At 51.2% G+C, this 13,389-nt stretch overlaps 1 protein-coding gene across 2 annotated transcripts in view; it reads right to left on the bottom strand.

The window, feature by feature from the left end:
* fras1 (Fraser extracellular matrix complex subunit 1) overlaps positions 1-13,389 on the bottom strand; it is a 144,409-nt gene that overhangs the window by 76,344 nt on the left and 54,676 nt on the right. For both annotated transcript variants that reach the window (XM_023958905.2, XM_023958906.2), the window contains exons 14-18: positions 11,587-11,730; positions 9,440-9,580; positions 9,228-9,368; positions 8,991-9,158; positions 1,571-1,711 (exon numbers count right to left, since the gene is read on the bottom strand). In XM_023958905.2, coding sequence (XP_023814673.1) covers positions 1,571-1,711; positions 8,991-9,158; positions 9,228-9,368; positions 9,440-9,580; positions 11,587-11,730 — 735 coding nt within the window. The remainder of the gene's footprint in view (positions 1-1,570; positions 1,712-8,990; positions 9,159-9,227; positions 9,369-9,439; positions 9,581-11,586; positions 11,731-13,389) is intronic.

Genomic DNA, 13,389 nt, shown 5'->3' with positions numbered 1-13,389 from the left:
ACCTGAGACCACCATTGCTATTAAGAGAAGGTTTATCTTTCTTGACAAAGATGGCTTCTTTCACTCCTCGCTCAAACCATCCTTTCTCTCTAGCTAGAATTCAGACTACACTGTCCGGGAACGAGTGGTTTGTGGCCTTCAGGTGGAGGTTTCTGCAGACTCAGGTCCACTTGGGTTGCTCTGCCATGTTGGTGAAGCCGTTTGTGTAGAGGTTGTTTGGTTTCTCCGATATACTGTGCATCTCAGTTCTCTTTGCAGTGAATAGAGAACACAACATTACTCTGTTTGTAGCTGGGAATTTTGTCCTTGTCCTTCTCATATTAAAGCTGAAGCTCTGAGAAAGACGTCACACAACGTAGACCATGCTGAGGCTGCTGAGAGGGCAGCAAACACATGATTGTTGGGAGGTGTGTGTCTGTGTGTGTTTGTGTATCTGTGTGTGTCTGTGCTTGCTGCAGTTTCTGCTGACTCAGCTTTCCTCTTCCTATTCTAGATCATCCAGTTCCTCTGCAGTCAGACAGATCATGGAGAAGAACTTCCAGGTTCCCTGAGATTCCCGGTGACGGTCAGAGGGGCCGTCCTGGCAGCCACGCCTCTGTCCGTCTGCCCCAGGGCAGCTGTGGCTGCAGCAGTAGTTACCACCACCAAGTATGAATGAAGAGTGAATGAATAATTGATCAATCTAATCCATTATTATTATTACTGTGATCATACGTGTAAAGTGTGTTTTACAAATGCAGCTCAGTCTGCAGATCGGAACGTAAACATTCCTCCTTCTGCAAGTAAAACCTGTAAAAGTGACGTTTTTGAGTCTAACTGAATCTTTTTGTGTGTCAGACTAGTTAGTACAAACCAACAGTACTCTGTTCCTTCTTCAGGAACATTTCCTGACACCAGCTTTGGGCAGAATATTCTCCAATCTTCCATAGAGGATTCAGAAATGAATTGCAGGGATTCATGCAGAAGCAGAGCTGCAGGAGACCAGGCGTCTTCATCAGCGCTCCTTTAGATCTCAGTGACTCCTTTCTGCATTCTCGGTTTTTAATAACTGTTTTATTTCTTAAGTGATAGACTAGATGTTTGAGAAAATCCTTTTAAAATGCACCAAAGGAATCGCTGCATCATGAACAGCTGAACCTCCACCAGTTCAGGAGCTGGACATGTCCCAAATAGAGGAGGGGCCTGTGGCACACCCATCTGATCAAATAATTTCTGCTGGTCTTCCTGCAGGAGGAAGAGGAGAAAAGGAAGATGAAGCTTCCTTCGACTGCTGGGCTATAACTCCAGGCTGCAGGGGTTGCATGAGAACACAATCGCGATGATTTACCTTTGAGGAATAATCTGGACTTTTGTTTGGTTTCATGTTTTTTTCCTTCTTGTAGGCCTTTAAACTGGGGTTTTATCAATAAACTTCCATCAAATAACAGACACATGTTTTGGGTTAACTTGTTTTTTTCTGAATGAATAGAGGACGTCATGTGATCGATGGTGTTTCAGACATGGCATGGAACATCATACATGGCAGAGGAACAGGATGTGTTGGTGCTCATAAAAAGCAGGAGCGTGTCACCTCGGCACTGGTTGTCCTGCATGAAGAAGCCTTGAGGGCAGGAGAGGAGGCAGCTCCCGTGGAGGAGGCCGAGCGGAGGAGAGCAGGACGAGCAGTTCCCTGCAGACGGTCCGGTGCAGTCCCCACAGGACGGATGACAGTCTGAAACCATGCACAGCACAGAGAAACGTCAAAGCTCAGCCTGATCCAGCATCCTAACATCACTGGGATTCAGTGAATCTGCAGCGAGACAGATCCATAAGAAACTTGAAACGACTGGAATGAGTTTGAACTGTTATTGTCACATGTGTACCTTGACAGACTCTAAAGTCTGTCTGTACTTTAGTCAAACCGATAATGCTACTGTTTTACAGTCAAAACCCTTTTTTGGGTTGTTTTCTAACAATGTCTGTTTCTTTCTGTTTCAGTGAATGTTGCCTGTTTGGTTCTTGAACGATTTAATTAGTTATTTAATGAGTGACACAGACGTGCTTGGTTTCATTTTTTCATTACAGCACTGAGAAGAGAAATGACTGAGTCAGATGAAATGAAGAGAGCAAAGACAGCGAGCTGGGAGGTCAGCGGGAAGACGGGAAAACAACCAGCAGCTGTCTGCCAGAAGTTCCACTCGAATGCGTATGCTTCTTCAGCGCTTCAGTGTTTTCTTAGAAGGTCCAAAGACATTCATCCAGTTACACACTGATGGCACTCCTCACTGGCACCAACCTATAACCACCAGGAGCAACACTTCAACACATGGGCGGGCAAGGCCGGAACTGAACCTGTGCTCTTCAGATCAGAGGTCGACCGCTCTTCCTCAGCACCACAGCCATCCCTGGACAACCTCAGAAAAAGTGTTCCAGCGCTCAATGTTCCAGTCTGGAGGGAAGCCAGACTGGAACATTGAGTGAGATCCTCCTGTTAACCAATAAGGCCTTACATGGAATGGCCCCGTCCTATATTAAGGACCTCATAGTCCCTTACCATCCAATGAGAACACTTCGCTCACTAAATGCAGGACTGCTTGTGGTTCCTAGAATTAGTAAAAGTACGGTTGGAGGTAGAGCGTTTAGCCACCAAGCCCCTGTACGGTGCAGTGGGGTTCTATCCTCTCTTCTTGTCTACATATTCTGTCTTCTATTCTTGATCATTATTCATCATTTAGTTTTCCATGCTTCTGTTTGCTGCAGTGATTCATGGACTGTCCCTCTGTCTCTCTTTCACCTACAGAGGACCAGCAGTGCTTCCAGACTCCAGTTGGCTCATCTGAGCTCCTGTTCCTGGCCGTGTACCTCGTCTCTGGCTCGCCTCTACTACTGCTCCTACACCTGGCTATGGACCCCCCCTCTGGCTCATCCAGCGCCCCCAGTCCTCCCCCAACTCTGTCTACATGGGGGGCTTCAGTTTATCCGTTTCTTCAGACCAGCTTCTGTCAGAACTCCACATGCTGAGCGTCTACATGGGGGAGCTTCTACATGGGGGAGCGTCTACATGGAGGAGCGTCTACATGGAGGAGCGTCTACATGGGGGAGCGTCTACACGGGGGAGCGTCTACATGGGAGAGCGTCTACACGGGTGAGCGTCTACACGGGAGAGCGTCTACACAGGAGAGCGTCTACATGGGGGAGCGTCTACATGGGGGAGCTTCTACATGGGAGAGCGTTTACATGGGAGAGCGTCTACATGGGGGAGCGTCTACATGGGAGAGCGTCTACATGGGGGAGCGTCTACACGGGAGAGCGTCTACATGGGGGAGCGTCTACACAGGAGAGCGTCTACATGGGGGAGCGTCTACATGGGGGAGCGTCTACATGGGAGAGCGTTTACATGGGAGAGCGTTTACATGGGAGAGCGTCTACATGGGAGAGCGTCTACATGGGGGAGCGTCTACACGGGAGAGCGTCTACATGGGGGAGCGTCTACATGGGGGAGCTTCTACATGGGAGAGCGTTTACATGGGAGAGCGTTTACATGGGAGAGCGTCTACATGGGGGAGAGTCTACATGGGGGAGCGTCTACACGGGAGAGCGTCTACATGGGGGAGCGTCTACATGGGGGAGCGTCTACACGGGGGAGCGTCTACATGGGGGAGCGTCTACATGGGGGAGCGTCTACATAGGAGAGCGTCTACACGGGGGAGCGTCTACATGGGGGAGCTTCTACATGGGGGAGCGTCTACACGGGAGAGCGTCTACATGGGGGAGCGTCTACATGGGGGAGCGTCTACATGGGGGAGCGTCTACATGGGGGAGCGTCTACATGGGGGAGCGTCTACATAGGAGAGCGTCTACACGGGGGAGCGTCTACATGGGGGAGCGTCTACATGGGGGAGCGTGTACACAGGAGAGCGTCTACATGGGGGAGCGTCTACATGGGGGAGCGTCTACATAGGAGAGCGTCTACACGGGGGAGCGTCTACACGGGGGAGCGTCTACATGGAGGAGCGTCTACATGGGGGAGCGTCTACACGGGGGAGCGTCTACATGGGAGAGCGTCTACACGGGTGAGCGTCTACACGGGAGAGCGTCTACACAGGAGAGCGTCTACATGGGGGAGCGTCTACATGGGGGAGCTTCTACATGGGAGAGTGTTTACATGGGAGAGCGTCTACATGGGGGAGCGTCTACATGGGAGAGCGTCTACATGGGGGAGCGTCTACACGGGAGAGCGTCTACATGGGGGAGCGTCTACACAGGAGAGCGTCTACATGGGGGAGCGTCTACATGGGGGAGCGTCTACATAGGAGAGCGTCTACACGGGGGAGCGTCTACATGGGAGAGCGTCTACACGGGGGAGCGTCTACATGGGGGAGCGTCTACATGGGGGAGCGTGTACACAGGAGAGCGTCTACATGGGGGAGCGTCTACATGGGGGAGCGTCTACATAGGAGAGCGTCTACACGGGGGAGCGTCTACATGGGGGAGCGTCTACATGGGGGAGCGTCTACATGGGGGAGCGTCTACACGGGGGAGCGTCTACACGGGGGAGCTTCTACATGGGGGAGCATCTACATGGGAGAGCGTCTACATGGGGGAGCGTCTACACGGGAGAGCGTCTACATGGGGGAGCGTCTACACGGGAGAGCGTCTATATTGGGGGAGCGTCTACACAGGAGAGCGTCTACATGGGGGAGCGTCTACATGGGGGAGCTTCTACATGGGACAGCGTTTACATGGGAGAGCGTTTACATGGGAGAGCGTCTACATGGGGGAGAGTCTACATGGGGGAGCGTCTACACGGGGGAGCGTCTACATGGGGGAGCGTCTACATGGGGGAGCGTCTACACGGGAGAGCGTCTACATGGGGGAGAGTCTACATGGGGGAGCGTCTACACGGGAGAGCGTCTACATTGGGGAGCGTCTACATGGGGGAGCGTCTACACGGGGGAGCGTCTACATGGGGGAGCGTCTACATGGGGGAGCGTCTACACGGGAGAGCGTCTACATGGGGGAGAGTCTACATGGGGGAGCGTCTACACGGGAGAGCGTCTACATGGGGGAGCGTCTACATGATGAGACTGCATATAGAGGAGAAGTGGAGCGGCTAGTCCTCTGGAGCAGCCAGAACCACCTGGAGCTGAACCCACTCAAAACAGTGGAGATGACAGTGGACTTCAGGAGGAACCCCTCCACTCCCCCCCCACTCACAATTCTCAACAGCACTGTCCCTTCAACAGACTCACACAGGTTCCTGGGGTCCACCATCTCACGGGACCTTAAGTGGACCGCTCACATTGACTCACTCCGGAAAAAGGCTCAGCAGAGGTTGTTCTTCCTGCGACAACTCAAGAAGTTCAACCTGCCTCAGGGGCTGCTGACCATTTTCTACACTGCAATAATCCAGTCTGTCCTGACCACATCCATCACGGTCTGGTTTGGTTCAGCTACCAGACACGACAGAAACAGACTTCAGAGAATCATCAGATCTGCTGAGAGGATTATTGGTACCAGCCTTCTCCCCATTCAGGACCTGTACCGATCCCGTGCCAGGAAGCGGGCTGGCAGGATCGTAAAAGACCCCTCCCATCCTGGACACTGCCTTTTTAGCCTCCTCCCGTCAGGGCGACGCTTTAGGACACTGCGAACCAAAACCACTCGCCACAAAGACAGCTTCTTCCCCCGAGCTGTCACTCTTATGAACACCTGACTCCAGACTACTCAAGGACACTGTACAATCACATAAACTGTCCAACTGGAATTACTGCTGCTGCATTTTTCATTTTTTATTTTTTATCTTTTTGTCTTGTTATTTCAATCTATTTCCTTATTCAGTTATGTTTATTTATTCATACAGCTACCTTACACTTACCTTCTTTTATATTATTTATCCCTTTATTATTTATCCTTCTACCTTTCTAGTTTGCACGAGAGCACAAGTAACCGAAGTCAAATTCCCTGTACATGCGCTGTACTTGGCAAATAAAGTGATTCTGATTCTGATTCTGATTCTGATGGGGGAGCGTCTACACAGGAGAGCGTCTACATGGGGGAGCGTCTACATGGGGGAGCTTCTACATGGGAGAGCGTCTACATGGGGGAGCGTCTACACAGGAGAGCGTCTACATGGGGGAGCGTCTACATGGGGGAGCTTCTACATGGGAGAGCGTTTACATGGGAGAGCGTTTACATGGGAGAGCGTCTACATGGGGGAGAGTCTACATGGGGAAACGTCTACACGGGAGAGCGTCTACATGGGGGAGCGTCTACATGGGGGAGCGTCTACACGGGGGAGCGTCTACATGGGGGAGCGTCTACATGGGGGAGCGTCTACATAGGAGAGCGTCTACACGGGGGAGCGTCTACATGGGGGAGCTTCTACATGGGGGAGCGTCTACACGGGAGAGCGTCTACATGGGGGAGCGTCTACATGGGGGAGCGTCTACATGGGGGAGCGTCTACATGGGGGAGCGTCTACATAGGAGAGCGTCTACACGGGGGAGCGTCTACACAGGAGAGCGTCTACATGGGGGAGCGTCTACATGGGGGAGCGTCTACATGGGGGAGCGTCTACACGGGAGAGCGTCTACATGGGGGAGCGTCTACATGGGGGAGCGTCTACACGGGAGAGCGTCTACATGGGGGAGCGTCTACATGGGGGAGCGTCTACACAGGAGAGCGTCTACATGGGGGAGCGTCTACACAGGAGAGCGTCTACATGGGGGAGCGTCTACATGGGGGAGCGTCTACATGGGGGAGCGTCTACACGGGAGAGCGTCTACATGGGGGAGCGTCTACATGGGGGAGCTTCTACATGGGAGAGCGTTTACATGGGAGAGCGTCTACATGGGGGAGCGTCTACACGGGAGAGCGTCTACATGGGGGAGCGTCTACACAGGAGAGCGTCTACATGGGGGAGCGTCTACATGGGGGAGCTTCTACATGGGAGAGCGTTTACATGGTAGAGCGTTTACATGGGAGAGCGTCTACATGGGGGAGCGTCTACATGGGGGAGCGTCTACACGGGGGAGCGTCTACATGGGGGAGCGTCTACATGGGGGAGCTTCTACATGGGAGAGCGTTTACATGGGAGAGCGTTTACATGGGAGAGCGTCTACATGGGGGAGAGTCTACATGGGAGAGCGTTTACATGGGAGAGCGTCTACATGGGAGAGCGTCTACACAGGAGAGCGTCTACACGGGAGAGCGTCTACATGGGGGAGCGTTTACATGGGAGAGCGTTTACATGGGAGAGCGTCTACATGGGAGAGCGTCTACACAGGAGAGCGTCTACATGGGGGAGCGTCTACATGGGGGAGCTTCTACATGGGAGAGCGTTTACATGGGAGAGCGTTTACATGGGAGAGCGTCTACATGGGGGAGAGTCTACATGGGGGAGCGTCTACACGGGAGAGCGTCTACATGGGGGAGCGTCTACATGGGGGAGCGTCTACACGGGGGAGCGTCTACATGGGGGAGCGTCTACATGGGGGAGCGTCTACATAGGAGAGCGTCTACACGGGAGAGCGTCTACATGGGGGAGCGTCTACATGGGGGAGCGTCTACATGGGGGAGTGTCTACATAGGAGAGCGTCTACACGGGGGAGCGTCTACATGGGGGAGCGTCTACATGGGGGAGCGTGTACACAGGAGAGCGTCTACATGGGGGAGCGTCTACATGGGGGAGCGTCTACATAGGAGAGCGTCTACACGGGGGAGCGTCTACACAGGAGAGCGTCTACATGGGGGAGCGTCTACATGGGGGAGCTTCTACATGGGAGAGCGTTTACATGGTAGAGCGTTTACATGGGAGAGCGTCTACATGGGGGAGCGTCTACATGGGGGAGCGTCTACACGGGGGAGCGTCTACATGGGGGAGCGTCTACATGGGGGAGCTTCTACATGGGAGAGCGTTTACATGGGAGAGCGTTTACATGGGAGAGCGTCTACATGGGGGAGCGTTTACATGGGAGAGCGTCTACATGGGAGAGCGTCTACACAGGAGAGCGTCTACATGGGGGAGCGTCTACATGGGGGAGCTTCTACATGGGAGAGCGTTTACATGGGAGAGCGTTTACATGGGAGAGCGTCTACATGGGGGAGAGTCTACATGGGGGAGCGTCTACACGGGAGAGCGTCTACATGGGGGAGCGTCTACATGGGGGAGCGTCTACACGGGGGAGCGTCTACATGGGGGAGCGTCTACATGGGGGAGCGTCTACATAGGAGAGCGTCTACACGGGAGAACGTCTACATGGGGGAGCGTCTACATGGGGGAGCGTCTACATGGGGGAGCGTCTACATGGGGGAGCGTCTACATAGGAGAGCGTCTACACGGGGGAGCGTCTACATGGGGGAGCGTCTACATGGGGGAGCGTGTACACAGGAGAGCGTCTACATGGGGGAGCGTCTACATGGGGGAGCGTCTACATAGGAGAGCGTCTACACGGGGGAGCGTCTACATGGGGGAGCGTCTACATGGGGGAGCGTCTACACGGGAGAGCGTCTACAAGGGAGAGCGTCTACATGGGGGAGCGTCTACACGGGAGAGCGTCTACACGGGGGAGCGTCTACACGGGGGGGCGTCTACACGGGAGAGCATCTACATGGGGGAGTGTCTACATGGGGGAGCGTCTACATGGGGGAGCGTCTACACGGAGGAGCGTCTACACAGGGGAGCGTCTACACGGGGGAGCGTCTACACGGGGGAGCTTCTACATGGGGGAGCATCTACATGGGGGAGTGTTTTAAACCGCTTTCATCTCAGCCTCTAAGTGTCGCCTCATGAACGCCAACCAGCAGGGCTGGTGCCTTTGTCAGATGCACTCTGACTCCGCCTCTGACTCCACCCCAGACTCCGCCTCTGCTCTGACTCTACTTCTGACTCCGCCTCTGACTCTGCTCTGACTCCGCCTCTGACTCTGCTCTGACTCCGCCTCTGACACCGCCTCTGACTCCGCCTCTGACTGCCTTCGTCGGGGGAAAGCGGGAGTTGGTTTTCTCACCTCTGCATGTGCGCCGTTCGTCCAGGAATGTGTGTGCTGCACATCCCGCCGTGCAGACGCCGCTCTCCAGGTGGCGGGATGCTGGCTGCAGCACCTCCTCTGCCTTCTGGCAGCAGAGGCATTCCGAGGCCAGAGGTCCCACACAGGAACGGCAGGAGGGATGACAATCTGGGCAAAAGGGAGGACACTCAGAGGGAGCAGGAGGAGAGCAGGAGAACTTTTTGGGTGAGCTCTGACTTTGGCAGGTGCTGTCCTGGTTGTACAGTCCCTCCCCACAGGCCTCCACACACTGGCCCTGGTGAAGGAGACGTCCACTTGGACAGGACGTGCACTGGGACATGGAAGGACCCCAGCAGGAGGCGCAGGAGCTGTAGCAGCCTGACGACAAAGACCAGGAGGACTTGAACCCAGGAGAGATGGCCGTCCTTTCTACAGACAGATCTGCTCACCTCTGCATCTGCTGTGGTCGTCCTGGTAATGCCGAGGGGGACATTGAGTGACGCATTTCCCATGATGCAAAGCAGCTCCTGGAGGGCAGCTCATGCATGTGGGATTGTTGGGGAAACAGGAGGCGCAGGACGAGTCACAAGCTGTGAACGTCAGCGTAAATATGTGATTTAGGCGAATATTTAAACAACAGCTATCAAAGACGAAGCTGAAAGTCAGCGACTGAAATGGAATATGCCTGAAACGCACAGAGCTTCAGGAGGACGCTCCTCGTCTGCACCGCTTTCCCCAAACAGGAAGCATATCAGTGACTTTATCATCCTACCATGTGGAGAACGCTTTTGGTGCGTTAACAGAATCCTTCATGGACACCTGAGAGCCGACAGTGTTAGGAGGCTCTGAACCGATTCCACGATTGTGGGACGTCTCGGCTATATTGAACAGAACCTTTCGATTGGATACATTAGATCACATGTGTCAAACTCAAGGCCCGGGGGCCAAATAAGGCCCCCCATGTCATTACATGTGGCCCGCGAGAGCATTAAAGTTTTTAATTTCTTAAAATAAAAATAAAAATTGATGTGTATTTATTCATATCTAGGGGGAATCTGACTTGGAATATGGGATTAGGCAACTATACATTAGGACTTAAACACTGTCCATATAACCTAACCTGAAAGCATCAATTTAAAAGGATTTATGGTAGAATAACAAGCAAACATATGTTTCTATGCAACTGGAATTGTCACTTTAAAAAGTTATAATAAATAAAAATGAGTTTTTTTAACATTAAGGAGTAGTTACTTTTATCTTTCATTACATGTAGTTACATGTATAAGTTATATGTGGCCCTTTGAGGACAGACACTATGCTGATGTGGCCCTCAGTTATGTATACATATGTAGATGTATAGATGATGTATATTTGGTGAAAACATGTTGGAGGAAATGAGTTTCTGCTTTAAAGTCATGTTTTGTGTGAGTGTTAGAAAAAAGAAATAAAAGAATGTGAGAAGAATTTGGGCGGCCGTGGTGCAGCGGTAGGGCGGTCGTCCCATGATCGTAAGGTTGCAGGTTTGATTCCCGCCTTGCACGCCCATGAGTTGAAGTGTCCTTGGGCAAGACACTGAACCCCATCTTGCCTCTGGTGGTAGGCGGGCGCCTGTGTTTGGCAGCGGAGCGATCACCTGTGTGTGTGACTGGGTGAATGGGTCTGTGACTGTAAAGCGCTTTGTCCTTGTTGGAAGAGAGGTGCTATATAAGTATACGCAACTTACCATTTACCAATGTGATTAAATACATAAATATATATAATTATAAATAAAAAATGTTAAATAAAGGACCTAAATGAACAAATGCACAAAGGGAAGCTTGGCCTGAAAATTCTAATGTGCATGGCTGAGCTTCTCCCTCAGGGTCCGAGGAAGATAAAAGGTTGGATTGCAGCTTAACTAAAGACCCCCCCCCCAAAAGGTAAGTATTAAAAATCGAGCCCAAAGAAAGGAAGCAGGAAGCGCAGAGCCCTCGGGTCAGAGAGAATGTGAACGTCTGAACCGGAGCTCTGAGTAAGATCCGACAGGTTCAGATGGATTTGACCTTTTTTTCAGAAACCCTCTCTGTCTGTCTCCCCAGGGATGAGCAGAAGGGAAAGAAAAGCCCCTGAAGCCCTGCGGGTGTTTTTACTAGCAAAAAGAGCTCAGTCGTGTGCTGCTTCATCTACCATCACCCGGGGGGAGGAGGGGGTGTGTGTGGGGGGGCTCCTCTCCTTACCTCTCCAGAATAGAAATGATGCATATTTATGCAGGATCTGTTTACTTTGGGATGACTTGGATCCTCATTAGAGAGAGAGAGAGAATGGCTCAATTGGGGGGGTCGGGGTTTGAAGTTCTGTTTTGTTTTTAATTGTAAAGTGCGTTTTATAAATAAAGTTTGATCTGATTTGTGGCTACGCCTGAAGAGATGTGCTGACAGGTGAACAGCACTGCATCATCAGCATGCTGTCACTGCAGGTGTGAACTTAACAGATGCATCTCTGCTGAATTCATATAGCATGTTCCCCTTTAACCAGGTGGGGGGGCATACAAACTGCAGTTTCCCAGATGCACTTTTTTTTCTTGAATATTGTAGTTCTGAACATGCATGAGTTTTACCGTAGCAAACCCCATCTTGACTGTAGAACCCGGCACCGCAGTCTGGGACGCACTCCCCGTCCCTCAGCAGAGCAGCTGGATCCGAACACGAGGTACAGTCCTGCAGGCCGGGACCGTGGCACTCGGCACAGGACTCGTGGCAGCCTGGGGGATGAGGAGGACAGAACAAACCTGTGTGTAAGCTGCAGCTTTCATAAAACTGAAAAACAGTGGGACTCCTCCAGCCTTCAGGTTGAAAAGGGAATTCTAATGCAACGTCAGGCAGATCTGGCTATCGTATAGATATATGGCACCAAACATTCATGCAGAGGTCTGAAAAGTCAAGAAACAAAAAGCAAACTGGAATTTTAGCTCCACATACATTTCTATCCAGGCTTCAGATGATTCGATACCAGAATCTGTGGCGCGGTGCTGCTTTTTGACATGACCAATGTGGAAGACTCTTCATCGCTCTTCCACAAAGCTCTGCTTTAGTTAAGCAGTTCATTTCTGCACCACAGGGCACTGAGATAAGACACCGGTGTCGGACATACGCCAGCTAGAACAAACAGCCCACTGTTCGCTCTCTTCCATTTCCTTCTAAAAGTAAGACGAAAGCTGAAATCTCTGCCAGGAAATTGAATCGGTTAGTTCAAAAGGGGCCCAAGTCCAAGAGGTTTTTTTTTGCTTTTTAATTGCATAGCTTAAAGGGAGGCTACACCAAATGATTCACACTTTACCCAGATTTAGCTTTCTGTTCATAGCTTACAAATGCTATCATATGAAGCACCTCACTTTTATCATTTCAGACGATTGGCAAACTAAAGTCTCTGGACTTGGGCCCTTCTTGAATTAAACAGGGGTGCTGCCATATTGGATAACAAGTGCTGCCATCTATGGGATAAAGCTAAACCCATGCAAGAGAGGCCCAAGTCCAGGAATTTAGCACTTAATGCATTTTAAATGTCAAGCATAGTCAATTCATTACATCAGACTTGGGACTTTTTTGCACATAATCAGATGCTTTTCCCTTGAAGACCATAGAACTTATAATATCTGTATTTTGAAAAAATGTGGACTTGGGCCCCTTTTGAACTAACTGATTCAATTGACCCAACTGGTTTTTGCGTCAAACAGCTGTTTTTATTTTTAACACTGAAGGAGAAAAAATTTCAAAATAAAGACTAAATGAAAGAAGGATAGATGATGGATGATGGATGGATGCATGGATGGATGATGGATGCATGGATGGATCCACCTTCACACACTGATGTGTGTGAATGTGTGTGTGCATGGGTGAATGGAACTGTGACTGTAAAGCGGTTTGCGCCTTCGAAAGAAGGTAGAAAGCGCTATATAAGTATACGCCATTTTCCATTTACCATGGATGGATGGATGGATGGATGGATGGATGGATGGAAGGATGGATGGATGGATGGATGGATGGATGGATGGATGGATGGATGGATGGATGGATGGATGGATAGATGGATGGATGGATGAATGGATGGATGGATGGATGGATGGATGGATGGATGGATGGATAGATGGATGGATGGATGGATGGATGAATGGATGGATGGATGGATGGATGGATGGATGGATGGATGGATGGATGGATAGATGATGGATGGATGGATGGATGGATGGATAGATGATGGATGGATGGATGGATGGATGGATGGATGGATAGATGATGGATGGATGGATGGATGGATGGATGGATGGATAGATGATGGATAGATGATGGATAGATGGATGGATAGATGATGGATGGAGGGATAGATAGATGATGGATTGATGATGGATGGATGGATGGATGGA

This window comes from Oryzias latipes, chromosome 9, assembly GCF_053564925.1.
Source record: "Oryzias latipes strain Hd-rR chromosome 9, Olatipes_Hd-rR_3.1".
In the NCBI taxonomy this organism is placed as follows: Eukaryota; Metazoa; Chordata; class Actinopteri; order Beloniformes; family Adrianichthyidae; genus Oryzias; species Oryzias latipes.
The sequence above is the reverse complement of the archived record's forward strand: the minus strand, read 5'-3'. Positions and strand labels throughout refer to the sequence as shown.